This window comes from Glossina fuscipes, unplaced genomic scaffold, assembly GCF_014805625.2.
Source record: "Glossina fuscipes isolate IAEA_lab_2018 unplaced genomic scaffold, Yale_Gfus_2 0, whole genome shotgun sequence".
Lineage (NCBI taxonomy): Eukaryota > Metazoa > Arthropoda > Insecta > Diptera > Glossinidae > Glossina > Glossina fuscipes.
In genome coordinates, this window is record NW_023998414.1 from 33,061,481 (window position 1) to 33,081,310 (window position 19,830).

A 19,830-nucleotide genomic window follows, 5' to 3' on the forward strand; every position below is an offset into this window, starting at 1 on the left:
GATGACGATGTGAATAATTGGATAGCAGATGCTGTGCAACGAGCCTTCCTAAATTACGGAAGCGATTTTCCCGAGTATTACTAGCATTTAGGTTCTAAATAAACATTTAAACATTTAAAATACCTAAAAAAAAAAAATAACTGTATATTAAATAATTTACATAAGGTATAAAGCATAAGAATACAAAAGAAACAAACAAAAAAAAAAAAAAAAAAAAAATTATAAATATTTTTCAAATGCATAATGATGCACTTGAAGAAAAGCAATATTCTTGAATCGACTATAATGTATATATATATATATAACGACATATTTATAAAAGCGCGATGAACGAATGAACTCTTTGTTACAAAGGGTAGAGAGGGAACGGGGCCGGGGCCGGGGGCCGGGAGCGGGATGAAGGAAAACATGTACTTAAGGTGTACATTGATGGGGATAATAATGTCATGGCAAAAATCTATGGCAATTAACAAGTACCTTAGCTTAGTTTATGGTTTTCTGTTTTTTCGAATAATTAATTGTAATAATTGTGTATATTGAATAAAAAGCAAATTAAAGCAAATCGTAACTTAATAAGATAATCTATATACAATTATAAATTGAAATTGCGCAAATAAATTGAAATTTAATAAATGAAACGAAACTATGTTTAAATGAATTGAAAAACAGCAAAAATTTACATATATATAAAACATATACCCGTTAATGCGTCGACCATCTAATGGTTTGAGGTATAAGTGCAAGATAGCATCGCTAGATGGATGACAAGCGATATCGTTGATACATTCATGAGTACGTGTTGTAACTGCAATAGGGGGAATGTTTGTCGTGTACATACATACATGGACATGTGTGTACGATGTTGTTAAACTTGGGTAACAAAAAAAGGAAAAAATTTGCGATAAAACTGATACTAACTGTATTTGAAACAGTATTTGAAATAAGTAGTGCTTCAGATCTATATATACATGCCATATATATATATATATATATATATATATATAGATAAATCTAATGATTCAACTTTTTTTAATATTTGACCGGTCAGTCAAAGGATACAGATACAGTTGTCAGGAAGGATTACGGATAAAGAAAGGTTCGTGTACGCACTGCAGTTAGATTGTTGCAAAGGCAGGCAGCAGTCTCTGCAGTTACTTGCGCGGCATGAGAACAAGGGCCTAAATGCCTGGGTTAGAATGTTGAGAGAAAGTCGGCGAGTCTTATTAAAACATTGACTTGATTGATGGGCGAATACCTTCTGTATTTCGAGAACACTTCCCTTTAGTTTCCTATACATAAGCCCTAAAGGAATGGTTAAGAATGTTGAGTGACAGCTGATTTGCCGGCTGGTCGTCTTAAAATACCGAATACTACATTGACAGTACAGCCGACGTCATGCCGATCCTCAAGAATGTTGTAGTTCTGGAACGCACCCATGAACGTCTGAGCTATTCAATGTACGCGGTACAAGACTTGCCTGAAACTTCTTGGACCACCGCCAATAGCGAATTGTACCCTAACCTTGGTCGAATATCGAACTTGTAAATTATGTGAATATCAGCTGCAGCGCAATATTAAGTCAATACAAGTTCTGTCCAATAGATGTCACTTGCATTCTGATGTCCAAAACACCAAATGGTCCCAATTGTTCTATTTCTTCTATTCTTCTATTGCGATCGAAGACAACACTGCAATTTTATTGACTTTGCAATCTGCTTACAGTCTACTCGCTCGGTCCCATTCGGATATTTTGAAAACATTTTCGCCAAATGTGTCATCCATGATGTTTGACTGTTACTGACAGCGGTTAGCTCTAATCAACATTAGGGAAAAAGGACGAGAGAATGAGCAACTCTCATGGACTTAAGTTTGCCTTAAATTTTTAAGAGATGTATTATAAAATACTACGAGCACGATTTAAAACTCGTAAAATGAAATATTCAATTTCTAATTACTCTTATAATTAATAATTGAGAAAAATGAAGATTATCTTAATTGTTTGATTCATTATAAAAATTGTTTTCAATGTTAAGTCTCTTTTAGCGTAACAATAAGCAGTAAATGCTGCCTCATTATTATCTATCGATCAAACGAAAGGTTGAGACGAAAGCATGCCGTTCCTAAACACATACGTACATCAAGCGGTAATTCATTACAAGGTTATATAATACATTTAAAGAATAAATTCCAAATTATCATCAGAATTTAATGACGTAAGTGAAATAAATTCAGTCTAGTAGGAATGCAATTGGGGTTTCCGAACAAATATTTAAAACAAATAAGAAGATATTTGAAAATTATTTTAAAAATTCTATTAGTCGATTAGGATCATTTTTGCAGTATCATTTATCACTTAACTATGGGTTGTAACTTTACATTTATTTTCTTTTCTTTTTTGCCTATAAGATTCGTGTTTGCGCATTATAGACACTTTCAAGTCTTTTCTGTGGGCACCAATTAACATTATGATGGATTTCGGGTCTTCACATTTGAATGCAGCAATCGGTAGCGAAAATCTTTCGCTAATGTTCTCAGGCCGCATATATGGACTTTTGAACGCTCAAAAAAAAAAAAAAAAGAGATATAAACCAAAAATTCCAGCAATTTCGGCAAAGTTTCCGCGAAGGCAAGAAATTTACACAAAAAAAAATTTAAAATATTTCAAGCTATATTCACTTCAAGGTCTTTCCACGTTTGTAAGCTTCATTTGAGTTTATATTGTTCTTGTATTGACACAAACTATATATGCATATAATATGGCGAAATTGGATTTCGGACAATAACTAAAATTCTTAGGGGCCCATTAGGCCAATTTTTGGATGCAGAATTTCGTCAATTAACGAAATTCGTATGTTTCGCCGTCTCAAGAACGCAACTGCAACCAAAAAAGTGTAACTTCAGTTCGCAATTCGATTTTTTGCAATTAACAAGGTCAGGTTTTAAATTCCAACGGCTTTTAGCGTAAGTGTGCGTAAGTTACTGTTTCGTCAACTCGACACCGCATACCGCATATAGCGTAAAAGAGCATTCAGAAAATTTTCATATGCATTTATTTCCTGTTCCTAAATATAAAGTGTTGCTGAACGATTTTCAACTTCAAATTATTGCCCATCATGCTAGACGCAAGACGGTAATCTTGCATTTATTTGCTAACGTTCTCACTTAAATTTAATTTACCAATAACTAATTTATTTGTCATCTTTTCGTTTGGCACATTCTTTCTTTGAGGATTAATTTACCGCTCTCAGAAGATTGTTACTATTAGTACAACGATACAATAAATATGCTAAAGGACTGATATAATGTAAGTTTTTATATACTGAGCAGTGGCTTTTATTGCAATTAAAAATAGTTTTTCTTTTTTTCAATTATGTTCTTCTGAAGCGACTCAATAAAATTTGAACATATTTATTTAACTTACATTGCCTTAATTACTACAAAGTTTTTTTTTGAAAATTTTAACTATAGACGAATTGTAATACACACATATGGGACCAACAAGCGTATATATAAAAGTATAAAGTTAAAGCTCAAAAACTTAAAAAAAGTAAATTGAAAATATTCACTTGTAATTATCTGCTAGATTGTTAAAACTACTGATGGCATTGGTGATTTATAAAAAAGGGTCAGGATAATGAAATTTTAATACGTTTAGTAGCAGAACTTAATTGATATTGATAATCGTCTTTAACAATTTCTATCTCATCATACACATCATGCAATTCTGGTCGACGTTTTTCAGTAATGTGATTAAGATGGACGCCAACCACAGGCGATTCGTCAACGTCCATCAAAAATTCGCCAGAATCATGCAATTCTGTATTCATCTTACAATCCAATAAATTTCGTTGTCGTTCAATTCTCCTATTACGTGAATGCCTTTGGGATAGAGGTAACACAAAGGTTCTATATACACGCATCAGTTCGTCATCACTCATTTTATCGATGTCGCATATTTGAAGGCAACGCTAAAATGCATATATTTACCGATTACCATGAGAATATAAATACTGCTTACCACTTACGCTGTGTAAAATGCGTAAAATATCCTCGCGAGACAAAAGTTCGGAGAAAACGAGTTCCATTTTTATTATATGTTTAAAAAGGTTAATATTTGTTTATTTAAATTAAAACGCCGACGAATGTACTTACAAAATAAAAAATAAATAAAAACCAACAACAACAAGAAAGGTCACAACTATAATAATTTCATGAGATTATTCGTGAAGTAGCCAGACTTTTTGATTTTTCTATGCAAAAAATGCAGCCAAATTGCCATTTAATTTTTTTTCTAAATAAATCATATGATTCGGATATAAATTGTTGTTGTTTACTAAAAACACACGTTTGCGTTATTTTCAGTAGACGTCGTCAGTAGCAGCCGCAAATAAAATGTTTAAAAAGTAAGCAAAACTCGTTCCATTATTATAAGAATTATATTATGAAAAGATTTTCAAAAAATTTATTAACAGATTTGATGAAAAAGAAAGTGTATCATCCATTCAACAATTAAAGTCATCTGTACAAAAAGGTATACGTGCCAAATTATTGGAAACTTATCCTCTACTGGAGACTCATATCGACGTTATACTACCCAAAAAAGATACTTATCGCATTGCAAAATGGTAACATATTCAATCTGCTTAACCGCCAAAAGCCCTTACCTTGTCTTATCTTTATTTAATAATTGTAGTCAAGATCATATCGAATTATTGTTAAATAGTGTTGGCGAGCAAGTTTTTTTCCGGCATCGTGAAAGTGTGTGGATGCCGACGCTTAGACTTTTGCATAAATTTCCATATTTTGTCCCTATGCAGCAAGTTGACAAAGGTGCAATACGTTTTGTCTTGAGCGGTGCTAATATTATGTGCCCTGGTCTGACCTCGCCCGGTGCTATCATGACACCGGCGGAAAGTAAAACAGTTGTAGCCATTATGGCTGAAGGTAAAGAGCATGCCTTAGCTATCGGTGTCACAACAATGTCAACAGAAGAAATGTAAGTTTTTAAGCAAACGTTTAATTATATGTATACATAGATTATTATGATAAAACATTTTTAATGCTTTTAGTGCAAAAGTAAATAAGGGAGTTGGCGTTGAAACTTGTCATTATCTAAACGACGGTCTGTGGAAGATGAAGCACATTAAATAGATTATTTATTTTTTGCCTTCGAATTGCTATACCTGTTTTAAGTACAGCGCTTAATAAAATTTTTATTGTTCACTTTATAGTCGAAACTCATACCCAAATATTCGTTTCCATTACTTCCAAGTTGAGCATATATTAATTTTGTTCCCCTATATATGTGTGTGTGAGTGTGCTTGTATTATCATTAGAAATGTTCATATATAGAAAGTCTTGTAAATAATAGATTGACAAAACTAATTTATTCAGATCGGTTTATGCAAACATTTCATATATGTTCACCTTTACCAAGATTTTGCAATAAAAAAAATCGCTACACTTAATAATTGGGTTCGTCATTAAACCCAAATATCATATAGGCGCAAAAGTCGTAAGAATCTCATGATGGTCCGGTTACGACGTTAGCAGCGTAATAACTAAAAATATATCTAAAAATACAGCAATAATTATAATAAAAATAATTATCTGAAAAGCGGGAACAAAATGTATAAACACGTAATTAACTTGAAATTTCGAATCAGTTCGTCAATTGTGAAAAATATTTTTATTGTAAAAATTCGGACTTTAAATTGAAATATGAGCTCGTATATGATCAAATACTGGAGATCGAAAATTAGATTAATTCAGAGAATGTCTACATATAACTTTATCAAGAATTTATAATCTGCCTTGATATTGATATGAAATGCGAATGGAATCCTTATTATTAAAATCGTTCAAAAATTTAAAATATTATTTAGACATTGTCCTATTAAAACATTCACCGCAATTAGCACAAAGCTGCATGTGACGGTCTATATGAGTGGTCAGAAACATACTAAAATAAGGGAACGGTTATATGTTAATTGTAGTCCTGACCAGAGTTCAAGGAGAATGATAAATTGATGATTGCGTCTGTTATTGATACAAGGGTAGATAAGTGTTTTTAAAATTTCCCTGTAAATAAGAGTAAGTGTTAGGGCAAAAGCTTCGCATTCTATCCCTTGCCTAAGTTCTGAGCAGAATGACAACATTCGCTACATTCGTGATTTCATACGCTAAGCAGATATTGCATTTGAAGATTACAGAGGACTTTCGGTTTGTGCTTTGCAGAATTGTTTAAAAAATGCAATAATGGAATGGAACAAAGCCGAAAAGTGCAACGCTCCGCAAAGGTTGTTGTATTTGCTGATCGAGATTTGCCTTCTACTGCAACACATTGTAAATCAGAGATTACTAAATGACAAGATGTCCCAATAATTTGTTCATAATTAGAGCTAGGAAAATTTCAAGAGCAATTAAGGAGGGCGCTCCTTTACATTTTTCAAAATATCAATTTTTTTTTTTTTGGTTCATAAGCGTTCTGGACTTCAAAAAAATGTTTCCTTGGACTTCTGGGTTTTCCCTAAGTGTTTTTTACGATATAAAGATTTAGGTTTCGTAGGAACTTCAAAAAATTGCCACACACGATTCGAAGTTTTCACAGGAATTTAAAATGTCGAGATACTATTACTCAGCGATTGTTGTCGAGAAATTTTAAAAATTGCAATTTTTTTAAAATAAAATTTTATATGGGAGGGGAGTGGGTGAAAAAGTGAACTGATCCGAATCATTTTCAATGGCTTTCGTAACAAAGTTCATCAGAATGTCTCAAAAATTGCGATCTGTATATTCGGTATAATGAAAAGTGGGTCTACCTTAAGCGCTTTTGGGTTTCACATACGTCCGCACAGCCTTAATGTATCCTGCGCGACAAGTGGTGTGGTGTATGTACACTGGCCCGCTGTTAAAAATCCTACGTACCTTCCTTTAATGTAGTTATTCATATAACGGCGTTTTAACATAACACTTAATATGGGTAGTGGTCGAAAAAGTTGTCCGATACAAAATATTTTCGATAGCATTCGTGAAGCCAGTATACCAAATTTCATCAAAATATCTCAAAAATTGCAACTTGTAGGTTGAGCACAAGAAAACACGACAGAATAAGAGATGGATCTGTCGCAAGTTTTTCTGCGTATGTACCACAAGTCCCGATGAATATAAAAAAAAATTATGGAATGTGGAATTTATTTTTCTCTGGTCAAAATTTTGACTTCGGATTCCAAGCTGCCTAGCGTTCCTGATCTGTCTGATCAGATAATACGATTATATATATCGCTGACGATCCTACCTTCATGCACATAATGCGGAGCGAATTTGGCTACGTTACGTAAACTAAAGCAAATAAACTTTACTTGTAGTCTTGTACTTTATCATAGAAATGTCAGACAGCATTAACCAACGTCGGCTTGTGGACTTCCGGGCAGCACTTGCCAGAACTCTTGGCATTGTGAGAAATCAATATTCTCGATGACGCCATTTTTCCGCGTGTCTATTCGTGTATGCTTATGAGTAAATATTCGAGCAGTTTTCCAATATCTATTCATATCAAAGTTTTTATCTCAGATCCTATTTTTACTAAGGGTTTTAAGTTATTTAAAACTACTTAGTCTTTTTAATTAGCAACTCGTACAGTTTTATATAGTTGTAGTAGTAGCTTGTCACGAATACGTTGACGGATGAGGATAATTTCCAAAAATAGTCTACGGAGCACGAATACACACATCAACTGCAATTGCAAGTTATTGAAGGGATAGACTCACGAGAGATAGGTACAAGTAGTACAGTACATGCTTTTAAAAGTCATATTGCAAGTAGGGTGAGATTCGTACAAATTTGTGACTAAATTTGGTATACGTATCGAATAGAGAAAGAAACCAAGGTCCTCGGATTGGGATGTCATCATCAGAACCCTAACAACAGAACGAGGAAACTGAATTAGTTCACGCACACGCGGATTCGGGTCATTCAAGCAACTTGAAACTTAACTCTACACAATCAATGACTGATTTTTATTAAGAAAATCATAATTATATCATAATATTAATAAAATGGACTGGCTCTTCCACGTCCGATTCTTCCTACTTTCCGCTTTGTATTCGCTATTTATTTTATTATAAGTGAAATGCGTTAAAGTTACATTCCTCTCGGATTGAGGCGATCTTGTTTCTCCGTCTATACTTTCGTAGCGTGCATAAATGAGATCATTAACTTCAGTTGCTGTATAAAATAATCACGTTTAAAGACAGTCAAAACTTGCTTTCATCTCATCATGAAGACTATATCAGATTTGTCAAACGATCATTTCCCCTTTCACTTCAAATTGCACATTAGATCCTATAATAGCTCGTGCCATTTGGGCGTTTTTACCGCCGTCATTCAAATTCATTATTCGTGTAGTTTAAGTGAAGTGTATTAGATCAGATATGAACCATGTGTATGGGATAACCTTTCGCCACTTTTCTAGTAAAGCCAATACACTATCACGGCTACAACTTCTGTCAAACAAACGACTTCCATAGGCAAGTTTTCAGCTCAGTTTTGACCACTAAGGGAATTGCACAGAGAACGAAACGAATGGTTGTCGGACGGGCCAAGGTCCAGGCTGTACACCGCAATTTTGCGTTACACTGGAATATGACATATATTTTTTGTTTTTATCCGATCTGAACGCTTTACTCCAATTACACGTTTTTATTATTGGCAGCGAAGACGATAGAAGCGATTGGCTTGCCAAAATAAAGTATTATCTCACCGTACCTCACCCCGATCTTTTTCCTATCCAATCAACTTTTCATCGATTGTTTTCAATCTCTTCAAAAAATGGCTCGATTTCGTTTCGTTTTAGCAACAATTCGCAGCTGAAAAATGGTCCATTAAACTTTTCACTGTTAATTCATGGGTTATCCAAATATCGAGCTTGTTCTTGTATTCAGCCTTATGGCATTGATTTAGAAATGTACTTCGGTTAACGATAAAGCTAATATGTTGACCGGCAAACTTCAACTTACCACGGAGCAGTCAATCATTTGTACCGCTTGAATGAATAATATATGCGATGCCTGCATTATTTTTTCGAACGAGTGACGTTAGAAAGGTGCTGCTAGTCTCAACACTTGCAGAGATGCTATTTCACCAAGAGTTCTAAAAAAATGCGCTGAAACACCTACCATGCAATTGCGCAACCTTTTCAGCAAATGCTATCATGCTGGTGTTTTTCCAACTTACTGGAAGTTTGCGAATGTTGAATCCATACCCAAAAAGGGTGATCCTGCAATGTCAATCTGTCATGGAGAAAATGGTCAACTACCATCTAACGAGATGTCTAGAATCTAGGCAACGAACAATACGATTTTCGCAAAAATCACTCCACTAGTGACCCAATGTCCTACCCAACCGAAAAACGGATCGGAGCAATTCGCCACTTTGATGAAAGTAAGGTCGCCGTTCTAGATATCTCCAAGGTATTCGACAGAATATGGCATGATGGTCTTGTTTCGAAACAAATTGAATATGGTGTCGATAGTATTTTTATTCGATTCATACCGAGTTTTTTGAACAACCGTCCGCTAAGTTGTAATCGATAGATATTCTTCAAATGAATTATATTTAAATGTACGTGCACCGCAAGGTCCCTTCTCTCTTCCTGCTTTTCATTAACGATCTTCACTGCAAAAGGAAGAACCCTATCTGCTCCTTTGGAGATGATAGTACCTTGTGTTTTCGCTTGGTAAGAGACCATGCAGCAACGAGATACAGAACAAACGTTGATCTGTCCCTATAAGCCTTCCTGATCATCATCGTGCCCGTACGTGTATGGGGCATACCCTGAGTAGACGGTCATAGACAAAACAACAAAAACGTTCCCAAATTATACAAAACCACAACTCGGCGCACAAGTACGGAAACTTGATTCAAGAAACAGATGACACACGTATAAAAATTAGATATTTACGGCATTTTATTGCGCCAACAACAAGTGTCGAATGGGCACAGCTGATAAAATGAAAGGTGCTTGTATAGTATTCTTTTGCTCGTATCAATATTTGGAAAATTCCATCAAATAAAATCCGTTCCGACAAAAAAGAGATCTTTGCATCTTATTGTTACTGGTAATGAAAAGTGAACCTCAATCAAGTGTAGTCATCTTCTTCGAGTCATTTTATAACGGTCAGTTTTCGATATGGTGCAACCGTTTCTTTGCGTATTGCTGCGCTAAAAGACCAATGAGTTAAAGCCAACCTTTCACGAAAACCATTGCTTTGTTCAGATTGTTTCCGATACACCTGCACTTTCCATTCTATGAACAGTGATGTGCCTAAGCTAAGCCTAACCTTCCTTATTTCAATTAGTTCCTTTTGCCCAACGATCTTGAACTCGAAAGAAATTATGTGTAATCGGATATGCAATAAATAGTCGCGTAATTATTTGCTTTAATAGCGCAATTGAAGCATTTTCGAATATAATTCATTACGAGTGTGTATACAAAAGTTGCTTTCACTATTTATGAATGTCGTGGCTTATAGGTTGGCTAACGTAGATGTCAGGTTTACCATGAACTTTAACGATAGGATGTATACAATGATTAAATGTGTTTGTATTTGTCTTTAAAAAAGCTTTGAAATTTATAATATTTCCCGAACAGGGCCTATACTCAAGCAGGTATAACGAACTTGGAGAGCATATTGAAAGAATCAAACAAAAAATTGATTACTTCCTGTATAATCCTTGATGCACATCAATGTAAAAACTGAAAAGGTTATTTGAATGACTAGATACACACACACATATATATATATATATATAGATATATAGATATAGATATGCATACATATCACTTAACTTATTTCATTTCTTTTGTTGCATTTTTATTTGACTATGTATGCGTGCATTACACATTACTTTCAATGTAGTATAGAAAAGTTAAGGTTGTGAATGCAATATAAGTCCGCATGCATGTGCATGTATGTGTATGAAATTAACCACCTGTTAAGTCGATTCGACATCTCGAGGCGAAACTAATTATCGAAACAACTATTGTTACGGTTACAAAGACGTGTGTAAACAATTGTTGGTAAAGGAAGCGTGTATCAAATATATATATGTATATATATATATATAGGTAAGTAAGTAAGTATATATAGATATATAAGCATTATACAATAAGAATTTCATTTAATCCTTATACACATATACGCGGGCATATACCTTCATTCAGACAACAATTTTCAAAGAAAGAGATTTTTTTGTAAATTATTGATTTTTTCTATGACATTTTCTCTAGTAGACTTGCGCAAGACAAGAAAAGTAGTTTTAAACTGCACAGTTGTATATATAATGCATACAGAGAACTATTACTAACATTGAATTCTGTTGAACAAGTAAGTGGTTTAGTTAGTCCTCTGTAGACAAAGAAATAAATTAAGTTTATGTTTTTTTTTTTTATTTAAAATAAAAATAGTTAGTAAGTTTAAGCACTAAAGGGAATATTTAAAAACTTCTAACAGAATAAACAATGAAAAAACCGTTAATAATAAATCATTATATTAAATGAATAAAAAAAATCATAATAATGAAGAAAATAAAATTTTAGATACATGAAAATATTAATAAGAAAAAAAAAAAATATATATATATATATATATATATATATATATATATCTATATATATATATAAAAACTCTCGAGTTGAGTCATACATCAGAAAAACTGATGCGTGTGTGCATGTGTGTATGTATATGGACAAATGATTCTGAAACGATAGACAACGGTTTCATAGTATAATATACTAAGAAAGAGCCAAAACATTCAAGGCTGGTTGCTGCTGCTCTGGTGCACATTGAAAAAAAAAAAAAAAAAGAAGAGAAACGAAAAGAAAAGAAAAACATAACATATGCATACATATATTTGTTTGTAATATGTCCGAGACGGAGTATTAAGTTGCAACTGTTGCAGTTCATTATTGTCATAATATTGATTTAAAAACTTTAAGAAGAGAAGAAGAGTACATTTTAACCGAGTAGGAAATGGAAGACCTTTTTCTACTCATTATCAAAGAGTCAACCGGGACAAAGCACAATGCCCTTCGACAAACAGCCCAAATAGCTTATGGTAAGACATAATCTACATATATATATATATATATATATATATATATATATATATATGCCTTCCATCATTACATGATACATGATCTACGTCATCCCATCCGTTTAGACAAACTGTACCGTCAACATGGTATACATCGAGATCCCTCACATGAGCTAAGGTCTGTATGCTTTATAGCGCTACAAATGGCTTTGGACACGAAGCGCCCAAAATTTGTTACAATGGGATTAAATGGTCTGCATGTAAGTGGAGTGACATAGGTTTGTATCCTATAATTAGTACATTTAATGGTATTGTAAAATTCCAGAGGATAATCAAAGACGAACGATTTTATATTGGTTTAGAACCGGAAGATGATTCTGTTTGGCTACCGGCTCAACTTTTACGAGCCACTTCGGGAATATTACCTACTACGAATAGTGAGGATACCGTAGTAAATGTTTTGCGTCTATTTTTAGCAATGGCTTGCTCACCTGCCTGTACACTAAACGGCCGATTGCTTATTGAAATACTTTCACGTTGCGGCGAATGCTGGGAGTTAGGTTCAAGAGCGATAAAGGCTGCTTCATTAGCGGCCGCTTCACAATGCCTAAGAACGTTTTGCTCGTTTTTAATAGAGGAAGCTGAAGAGGTAAAGAAGACCGCTCCAGCCGGATTAATGACACAATCACATGCTACCGCAGTATATAATGAAGTTATACCAGTAATGCAATGGCTATGCAGTCGTCTTGTAGAACCAAATGTTGGTGGTTCGCCTAACAAAAAAGTTGAAAATACTGGTACACTCTATTTAACGGAATGCATTCTAACATTGACATCATCGTTGCCACGTAACGTGCACACAAATCCTCATTTTACTTCGTTTTTATGGCAAAAGTTCTGTCCAACCTTAGCGGCAGCTTTAGGTTCCCCTAGCAGAGTAACTTTGGATAAAAAATTCACATATAAGTGAGTCCTATTGGAAATCCCTTTTCCTCGTGCAGCTACAACACAATACGATATTTTGTATAATTTTGTATTTCAGAGATGCTCTTCATATAATCGAAAATGAAGCTCGTGGATTTTTTACAGGACCCGGACTTGACGGTCCACGCGCACGTTGCGTTTACCTTACTAGTATTCAACTGTTGCGTATCGCTGGCGCCCATGGATCTCTAAGGCCGATGCTCGAAGCTTTATTTCATCGCATGTTATTGCTGCCATCATCGTCAAACCGGACGGAGCCACTTAAGTGTGTACGTGAGATATTCAAAAGTCCCGAGCGCCTCATTGATTTGTCAGTAATCCTATATGTAGACAAAACGACTCCCCAAAGCTGTAGTGATGAAATGGCTTTATTTAGATTGTAAATTCCAAATTTAATAATTTTTATTTTCCTAAGCTCTGTAAATAATTATGATTTTTTTTTTTTTTATAGAATGATCGATGCCATGGAAGAGTGTGCTTACAGTGTTAATAATGGGACTAACGCAGAAAGCAGTCTCCAAGCTAGTGTTGAGTGCATGGTCGCTCTGTTGCAAAGTTTACAAGTGCTGTGCAGCGGTGAATTAACCGAATCCATGATTAGCAATCAAATTGTCGGTTTGGTCAATAGTCGGTTTATTCAGCTAAAAGATGCGGATTATACCGGTCCTTTAACGTATCAATCTATGGCTCGTCTACCGGCCCCCTATCGAGATGCGATTGTAGAATTTAGACAAAATGTTTTCGAAACTTCTTCGAGTTCGGAAAGCGATGGTGATCATCATCCCGAAAACGATGCTGTATCGAATGGATCGGGCGATACTGAAGGACCTGAAGAAGAGGATCACTCAACGACCAGTGACGATACTTCGCGGACGGAGCAAAATCGTTGGCCATATTCTCATTTGGACGCTCCCACCATGCCCGTTCGATCTGATATTGATACAGATCGTCAACATGCCAGAGATTTTGCTAAAGCGTTATGCACGGATCTCGTACCGAAACTTTTACGCTTACGATCTACTATTGAGGTGGACGAAGCTATACAGGAGTTTGCATCGGCTGTTTGCCAAGAAAATAGCACAAACTTTTCGGATTTCGATAATAATTTAACTGCTATAAACGCTGACGGCATTTACTTGGCAGTATACTCTGCTTTACTCTTGAGTTTGCAACTTAAAAAGGCCGGCTATTATGAAGATATGCAAAAGGAGATTATGATACCGATGTCAGAACAGCAATTTGTTACCTCTGTTCAGAATAGTGGAGTGTTAGTATACCTTTCGTCCGCTTGGCTTTGCGAGCTGTATCAAAGTGTTTTGATTACAAATATTTTGGAATCAGTAGATGGCGAATGCTTGCAAACTTGCAATGTACGTTGTGCTCTTGTAGATATGCTAAACGATTCCGGCGGTCTCGGCCCAACGCAGATGCTGTCCGAATGGCAGCGCCTACAAGCTGCAAGTGTAAAGTTTAACGAAGGCGAGCAGCCCAATGAACGACGTGAAGCGGCTAAAAAGTTGAGTAGGCGCCTGTTAACTTGCTGTTGGGAATCGATGGTTATGGTCTTAAGTTCTGGATTAGATGAACCGCAAACGTCTAATTCTAGCAAATTTGTTGCGTTATCTAAACGCACGCTACGCGTTAAAACCAAAACTACAAAATCAAATGGCGAGGCATTATATGCCCTTTGCTTGGAAGGACTTCATTCAGTGAGTTCATAATGACTTTAAATTTAAAAATCGCAAGTTTTTAACTTTCACAGTACTTTTTAGGCTGCAACTTTAAGTAATTGTTTAAATTTGCAACACTTGGCCGGGAAAATCTTAAATTTGTTAGCCTCAAATGTGTGCCAGACGGGAGGGCCGCGAATTTCAGCCAGCCAAGCTATGTCAATGGACGTTGTTTTAAGCGGAGGTTTACATTTAGGTTCCTACAGTACAGATTGCTGGCCGTCAATTTTTGCCGTGTGTCGTCATGTTAGTCAACTAGAACACGATATGTTTAGCACACAAAATACTAGCGTACCATCTTCCTCATCGCCAGGAGGTAGCAGAGGCTTAGAGCCAAATGACAAACTACATTCAAGCAATGGGCAAAATGAGAAATTTAATGTAGACTCTATACCAATAGATGACGATGAAACTTGGTAAGGTTATCGACGCAATAAAAAGCAACATTTCTAATTAATATAATGTATTGTAGTGTGGACGTATACAGTTTTTTACAAGCCCCATTACGAAGTCCGAACACTAACATCAGCTCAATACTGAAAGCGTATTCAGGCATTAACGAAACCGTTCTTCTTAGTCCTGGAGATACAGTCAAAGTGTTATGTGCTCTCTCGCACCAAGCTGACAGTCTATTTAGTGATGCTGCTGAGAGACTGAGCTTACCTTCACTATGCCAGTTTCTTAAAAATTTATGTAGAGCCTCACGCGAGCAGCTGTACAAAAACTCGGCAACACGAAAAGGAAGTAGAGCGTGGTGGCCAAGTAAAGGCTGGAGAAAACATGATTCTTTACCCATGTCCCTTTTACTGCATCGAATTGGCGATGTGACATTAAAAGTGTTCCGCAGTGCCCGTCCTCTTTTACATATACTTAAAGTGTGGGCCATAACGGGTCCACATTTAATGGATGCTGCTTGCCACCGCGATCGCGTTATATCCAAACGATCTATTGAATACATCCATGATATAGTAACTGCATTATTAGTGGAACAATCTGAATTACCCTATTTTCATTTTAATGAGGCCCTACTTAAACCCTTCGAAAACCTTCTAAATATGGACAGTTGCGATGTCGATGTTCAAGATCAAATTGTAGCTTGTCTATATGAAATAGTTGAGGCTCATCGCACAGAAATACGGTCAGGATGGCGACCACTTTTTGGCACATTAAGGAATGCACGCAGTCGGATGCTTAACATGAGCAATATAATCGATATATTTCGAGTGTTTTTGGATTCAGATAACATTCTTGTTTTTGCTAACGCTGGCCTCGACTGTATATTGTGCTTATTATCTTATTTGGAAGTACCGGGTGGTGGAAATGGTGTTGCCGGTGGTGCCAGTGCAAATGATGAAGAGAATAATTTCAGACCCACAGACTTCCTACATGAAACTTTAAGATTTTTGGAACGTTGTTCTTCAATTTTGGGATTTATGTACAATATGCCAAAATGTCCAAACTTTCATTCAACTTATAAAATCAAGGGAATTTCCTACACTCACATCATAGATGCGAACATACCAAACTCTATGGAAAATTTCACTTATTTTGGTAACGATTATCTGCAAACGAAAAGCGAACAGCACATGATTTCTTATCGTTCTTTGCATATTGATAAGGAAACTATCGTAAAAATAGATGAAATGGATAAAGCGTCGGGAGTGCTAAAAGTGTGGTTTTTATTGTTGGACGGATTGACAAATTCATTGATTGTTTGTCCATATTTACATCAAGCACCGATCTTACAGACCATATTTAAGCATTTCAAAAACCTATTAGGGAATCCTGGAATTGAATTTGGATTTTATTGTATTAATCATCTCTTGATACCTATGATCCAAGACTGGCTCCGCTATATTAACAAAACGGGAGCGTCATGGCAATTTGTGGAAAAGAATTTTAAGCACTGTTGCTGTATGACCACAGATTTGGTTGTAGATTTCATTAAGATGTCTGTACCGGAGGTGCGAAAACAAGCTTGCAATACCCGGACGAGGGTTACACAAATATTCCAGCCAACCGACAATGTATATTCGAAATTGAAATTCGTAACCGAATCAATTGGAGAAAGGAACGGTCAATATGACAGCACCTCGTCCAGCGAAGATAGCGCTCGCGAATCCAAAGAGTCAACGACTAAAATATCATATTCTGCCACATTATCTTTAAAGCAACTACTTCTCGTGTTAATAGAATGTGCAGCGCAAGCACAAGAAGCTATTGCTCGAGTTGGAGTATCGTGCTTAAAGCATGTAATTCTCTCCACAGGAACATTGTTTAATGAATATCAATGGATGATAGCGTGTTCAGCCATTCATAGAGCTTGCACTGTCACTATCGCTCCTTTACGTCAGTTATCTTTTGCTTTCCATGAGAAGTCAAACAGTTTTTACGGTGATTGCGCTAATGTTAAAGTGGCTGCTCGTCGCGATAGCACTACTGATGAATTGACACGAATTTATTCCTTAGCCCAACAAGTGTTCCTCTCCGATAATCAACGTGATCCGACCTCCGCAAAACTCAGCAATCACGTCGATAAACGCTTAAGTGACGATCGTAGTTACTCTTTTCTCTTGTATCCACAAAATAATGGATTTAATTCGAATCTGGATAATTTTGTTATAAGAATTCCTTTTAAAAATCTCGTGGTGGGGCTTTTGGCGAACCAAATGTTACTGCAACTTGTAGCAAAATTATTGTTGTCTCGCTTAAAGTGTGTACCGCAGGCAGTCTCCACTTGTATATTCGACAACTACAGCACCTCTACTCAACCTTCCTATGATTATGATTTAGATTTTCGTTCTAAAGAGATTTTATTAAGATGCTGTCTTCAATTTTTAACAAGCGCCCTAGAATTCGATTCTCGTCCGGGACTTAAGTTCCTGATGCAAAAAGTTGCTAATATCGAATATGCAGCGAATTTGTATAAGCAAATGACTTCATCATGGATGATATACTATATAGCTCTGGTCGATTCCTATTTGAATGATATTGTTGTCTATAATTTAGGGGCCGAAGACCTTAATTTTATTTTAGAATCCTGTTCGCGCCTGAATACGACCACTGTAAAGAAAAAGGAAAATTTTGTGCGATACCTTTTTTGCCTGCAAGACGCATGGAATCTTGTTTGCGAATTATATTTGAGTAATTCAACGATGCACGACATTGAGAACGGACGTTTACGACCTACAGAATTAGAAACGAAACACATGCCTCAGAAGCTCATTAAATCGATGTGTATTAGTATAAACGGGAACAGCGAAAATGGTAATTCCAGTAGTTACGCGGAAGCTATGGATGTATCGCCAGATAAAAATCATCAAGCACAAGAAGACGAGAACGTGACGATGACTACGCTTATAAGCGAGTATGTACCAAAAAGCCGTAATAATCCATTTGATACAAATCGTCCACAGAAAACAGAAACCGAAACTATTTCGCCTGAGATAGAACAGCAAAGGGCAACCAGCATATTGAAAGATTCGAATTATAAGAGGGCTGCCTTGGCTCAGTTAGTGGTAGCATCAATGGAATTACTTAGATCATTGCCAGCCGAGGCCGAAGAGAATCTCAAATTACTTATGACACCAACAATACGCGAAGCCTTTCGCCTGGTCCAGTTGCAAGGCAACGAATTGAAAGTCAATCAATTTTAGGCATGGCTTGTTGAGTTTTATTTTGATTTGTAAAAGCAGTACACAGAGACCAGAGAAACAGGAAACTGTAACATGTGTGTTTCAACGAACCAAAACCAAAATCCCCTCCACAATCCACTACGTGCACCATCCATTTACTACAATGTAGCCCAACGCCTAATGCCGCCCACAACAAATACCTGCTAATAATATGCTTCAAAAGCGCATTTATACGTTAATTCTTGTATTCAGTTTCGCTTTATTCTATCTATCTATGTAGTTATTAAAATGAGAGTGTTTTTTATATCTATCAATCGATCTATCTATCTATCTATCTATCTATCTATGTATTTATCTATCTATCTATCTGTCAATCGATCTATCTACCTATCTAATTATCTATCTAACTATCTAGAAATATAATTGATTGAATATATCGGTAATGAAAGAATTCAAAGTAAAAACTCAACACCAGCTTCTATCAGATACAAACACTTCCAAGCGTTGACCTTCAATAAATCAATAAATCGGAATATAGTGAAAAATATAAAGCAACAAAAAAAAAAAAAAAAAAAAAAAAAAAACAAGAAAAAGAAGAAGAACAAAAACGAAAACAAAAAAAACAAAAATGAAATCTACTTAAAAATTGCCTTGAGGAGAATACGGAATCAATGATTGCTTTTCAAAGGTTTCAAAAGTAAACATTTGCCAAATCCTCTATCCATCCCCGTTCTCTCTATTCGATATTATTATTGGTGTATTAAGTTGAAAGCAATATTGAATTTTTTTTTGTTTTGAACTATCCTCCTTTCTACGTAGATACCCTAACTCACTATTCTTCCGAGCAAATGATAATTTTGAAAACCATAACCAATCTTATATATTAACCATATCTCAAAGGCAACATCAGCAATTAATTACCGCCCGTTAATGTATGTGTAAGTGTTAGGAATACGTACATGTGCACATCCACATATATGTATACCATATATATATATTACGGATAACACTCTAACGAAACTCTCTCTATAGCTTTTTATTAATATACAAGATACAAGAAATGAATGAATGCTGCTATCGCTGCTGCAACCTGCTATTGCCGCTTCATTATCATGTCTTAACTAAACTAATCTAAGCATTAATTAGTTCATTTATTTCCATCGTTTACTCATCTATCAAACGAATACAAATAAAAAACTTTGATACAAATCTGTACGTCAATGAGAAAAAAAAAGAGAAAAAAAAGAAACCAAAAAAAAAAAAAATAACTCCCATAAAAGAATGCTTGTATGTATGTAGTTTGTTTTTGTTTTTTTTTTTTTTTTTTTTTTTTTTTTGTCAAAACCTATACAAGAGCAAATGGAGTTTTAAATTGACATATATAT

At 35.4% G+C, this 19,830-nt stretch overlaps 3 protein-coding genes across 5 annotated transcripts; 2 read left to right on the forward strand and 1 right to left on the reverse strand.

Moving 5' to 3' along the window:
* Window positions 1-40: 40 nt before the first annotated feature.
* LOC119644864 lies at window positions 41-4,179 on the reverse strand. Of its 2 annotated transcripts, XM_038044613.1 has the most exons (3): window positions 4,026-4,179; window positions 3,833-3,968; window positions 41-123 (listed from the first exon to the last, which is right to left on the reverse strand). In XM_038044613.1, exons 1-3 carry the CDS (start codon window positions 4,083-4,085, stop codon window positions 107-109), a joined length of 213 nt encoding a protein of 70 aa, XP_037900541.1. In that variant the 5' UTR covers window positions 4,086-4,179; the 3' UTR covers window positions 41-106. The 2 variants fall into 2 exon arrangements, with proteins under 2 accessions (XP_037900541.1, XP_037900540.1); XM_038044612.1 differs by lacking the exon at window positions 41-123 and having other exon boundaries at window positions 3,409-3,968; window positions 4,026-4,177.
* Window positions 4,180-4,332: 153 nt separating this feature from the next.
* On the forward strand, window positions 4,333-5,276 carry LOC119642020 (malignant T-cell-amplified sequence 1 homolog). Its single transcript, XM_038040983.1, has 4 exons — window positions 4,333-4,403; window positions 4,473-4,625; window positions 4,694-4,996; window positions 5,070-5,276. The coding sequence occupies exons 1-4, from the start codon at window positions 4,393-4,395 to the stop codon at window positions 5,149-5,151; spliced, it is 549 nt and encodes a 182-aa protein (XP_037896911.1). The 5' UTR covers window positions 4,333-4,392; the 3' UTR covers window positions 5,152-5,276.
* Window positions 5,277-11,656: 6,380 nt separating this feature from the next.
* On the forward strand, window positions 11,657-18,781 carry LOC119637966 (brefeldin A-inhibited guanine nucleotide-exchange protein 3). 2 transcript variants are annotated; one of them, XM_038034452.1, is made up of 7 exons: window positions 11,657-12,117; window positions 12,223-12,356; window positions 12,422-13,062; window positions 13,139-13,459; window positions 13,532-14,789; window positions 14,853-15,226; window positions 15,283-18,781. In XM_038034452.1, exons 1-7 carry the CDS (start codon window positions 12,033-12,035, stop codon window positions 18,464-18,466), a joined length of 5,997 nt encoding a protein of 1,998 aa, XP_037890380.1. In that variant the 5' UTR covers window positions 11,657-12,032; the 3' UTR covers window positions 18,467-18,781. The 2 variants fall into 2 exon arrangements, with proteins under 2 accessions (XP_037890380.1, XP_037890389.1); XM_038034461.1 differs by lacking the exons at window positions 11,657-12,117; window positions 12,223-12,356; window positions 12,422-13,062 and having other exon boundaries at window positions 13,258-13,349.
* The last annotated feature ends 1,049 nt before the right edge of the window (window positions 18,782-19,830 follow it).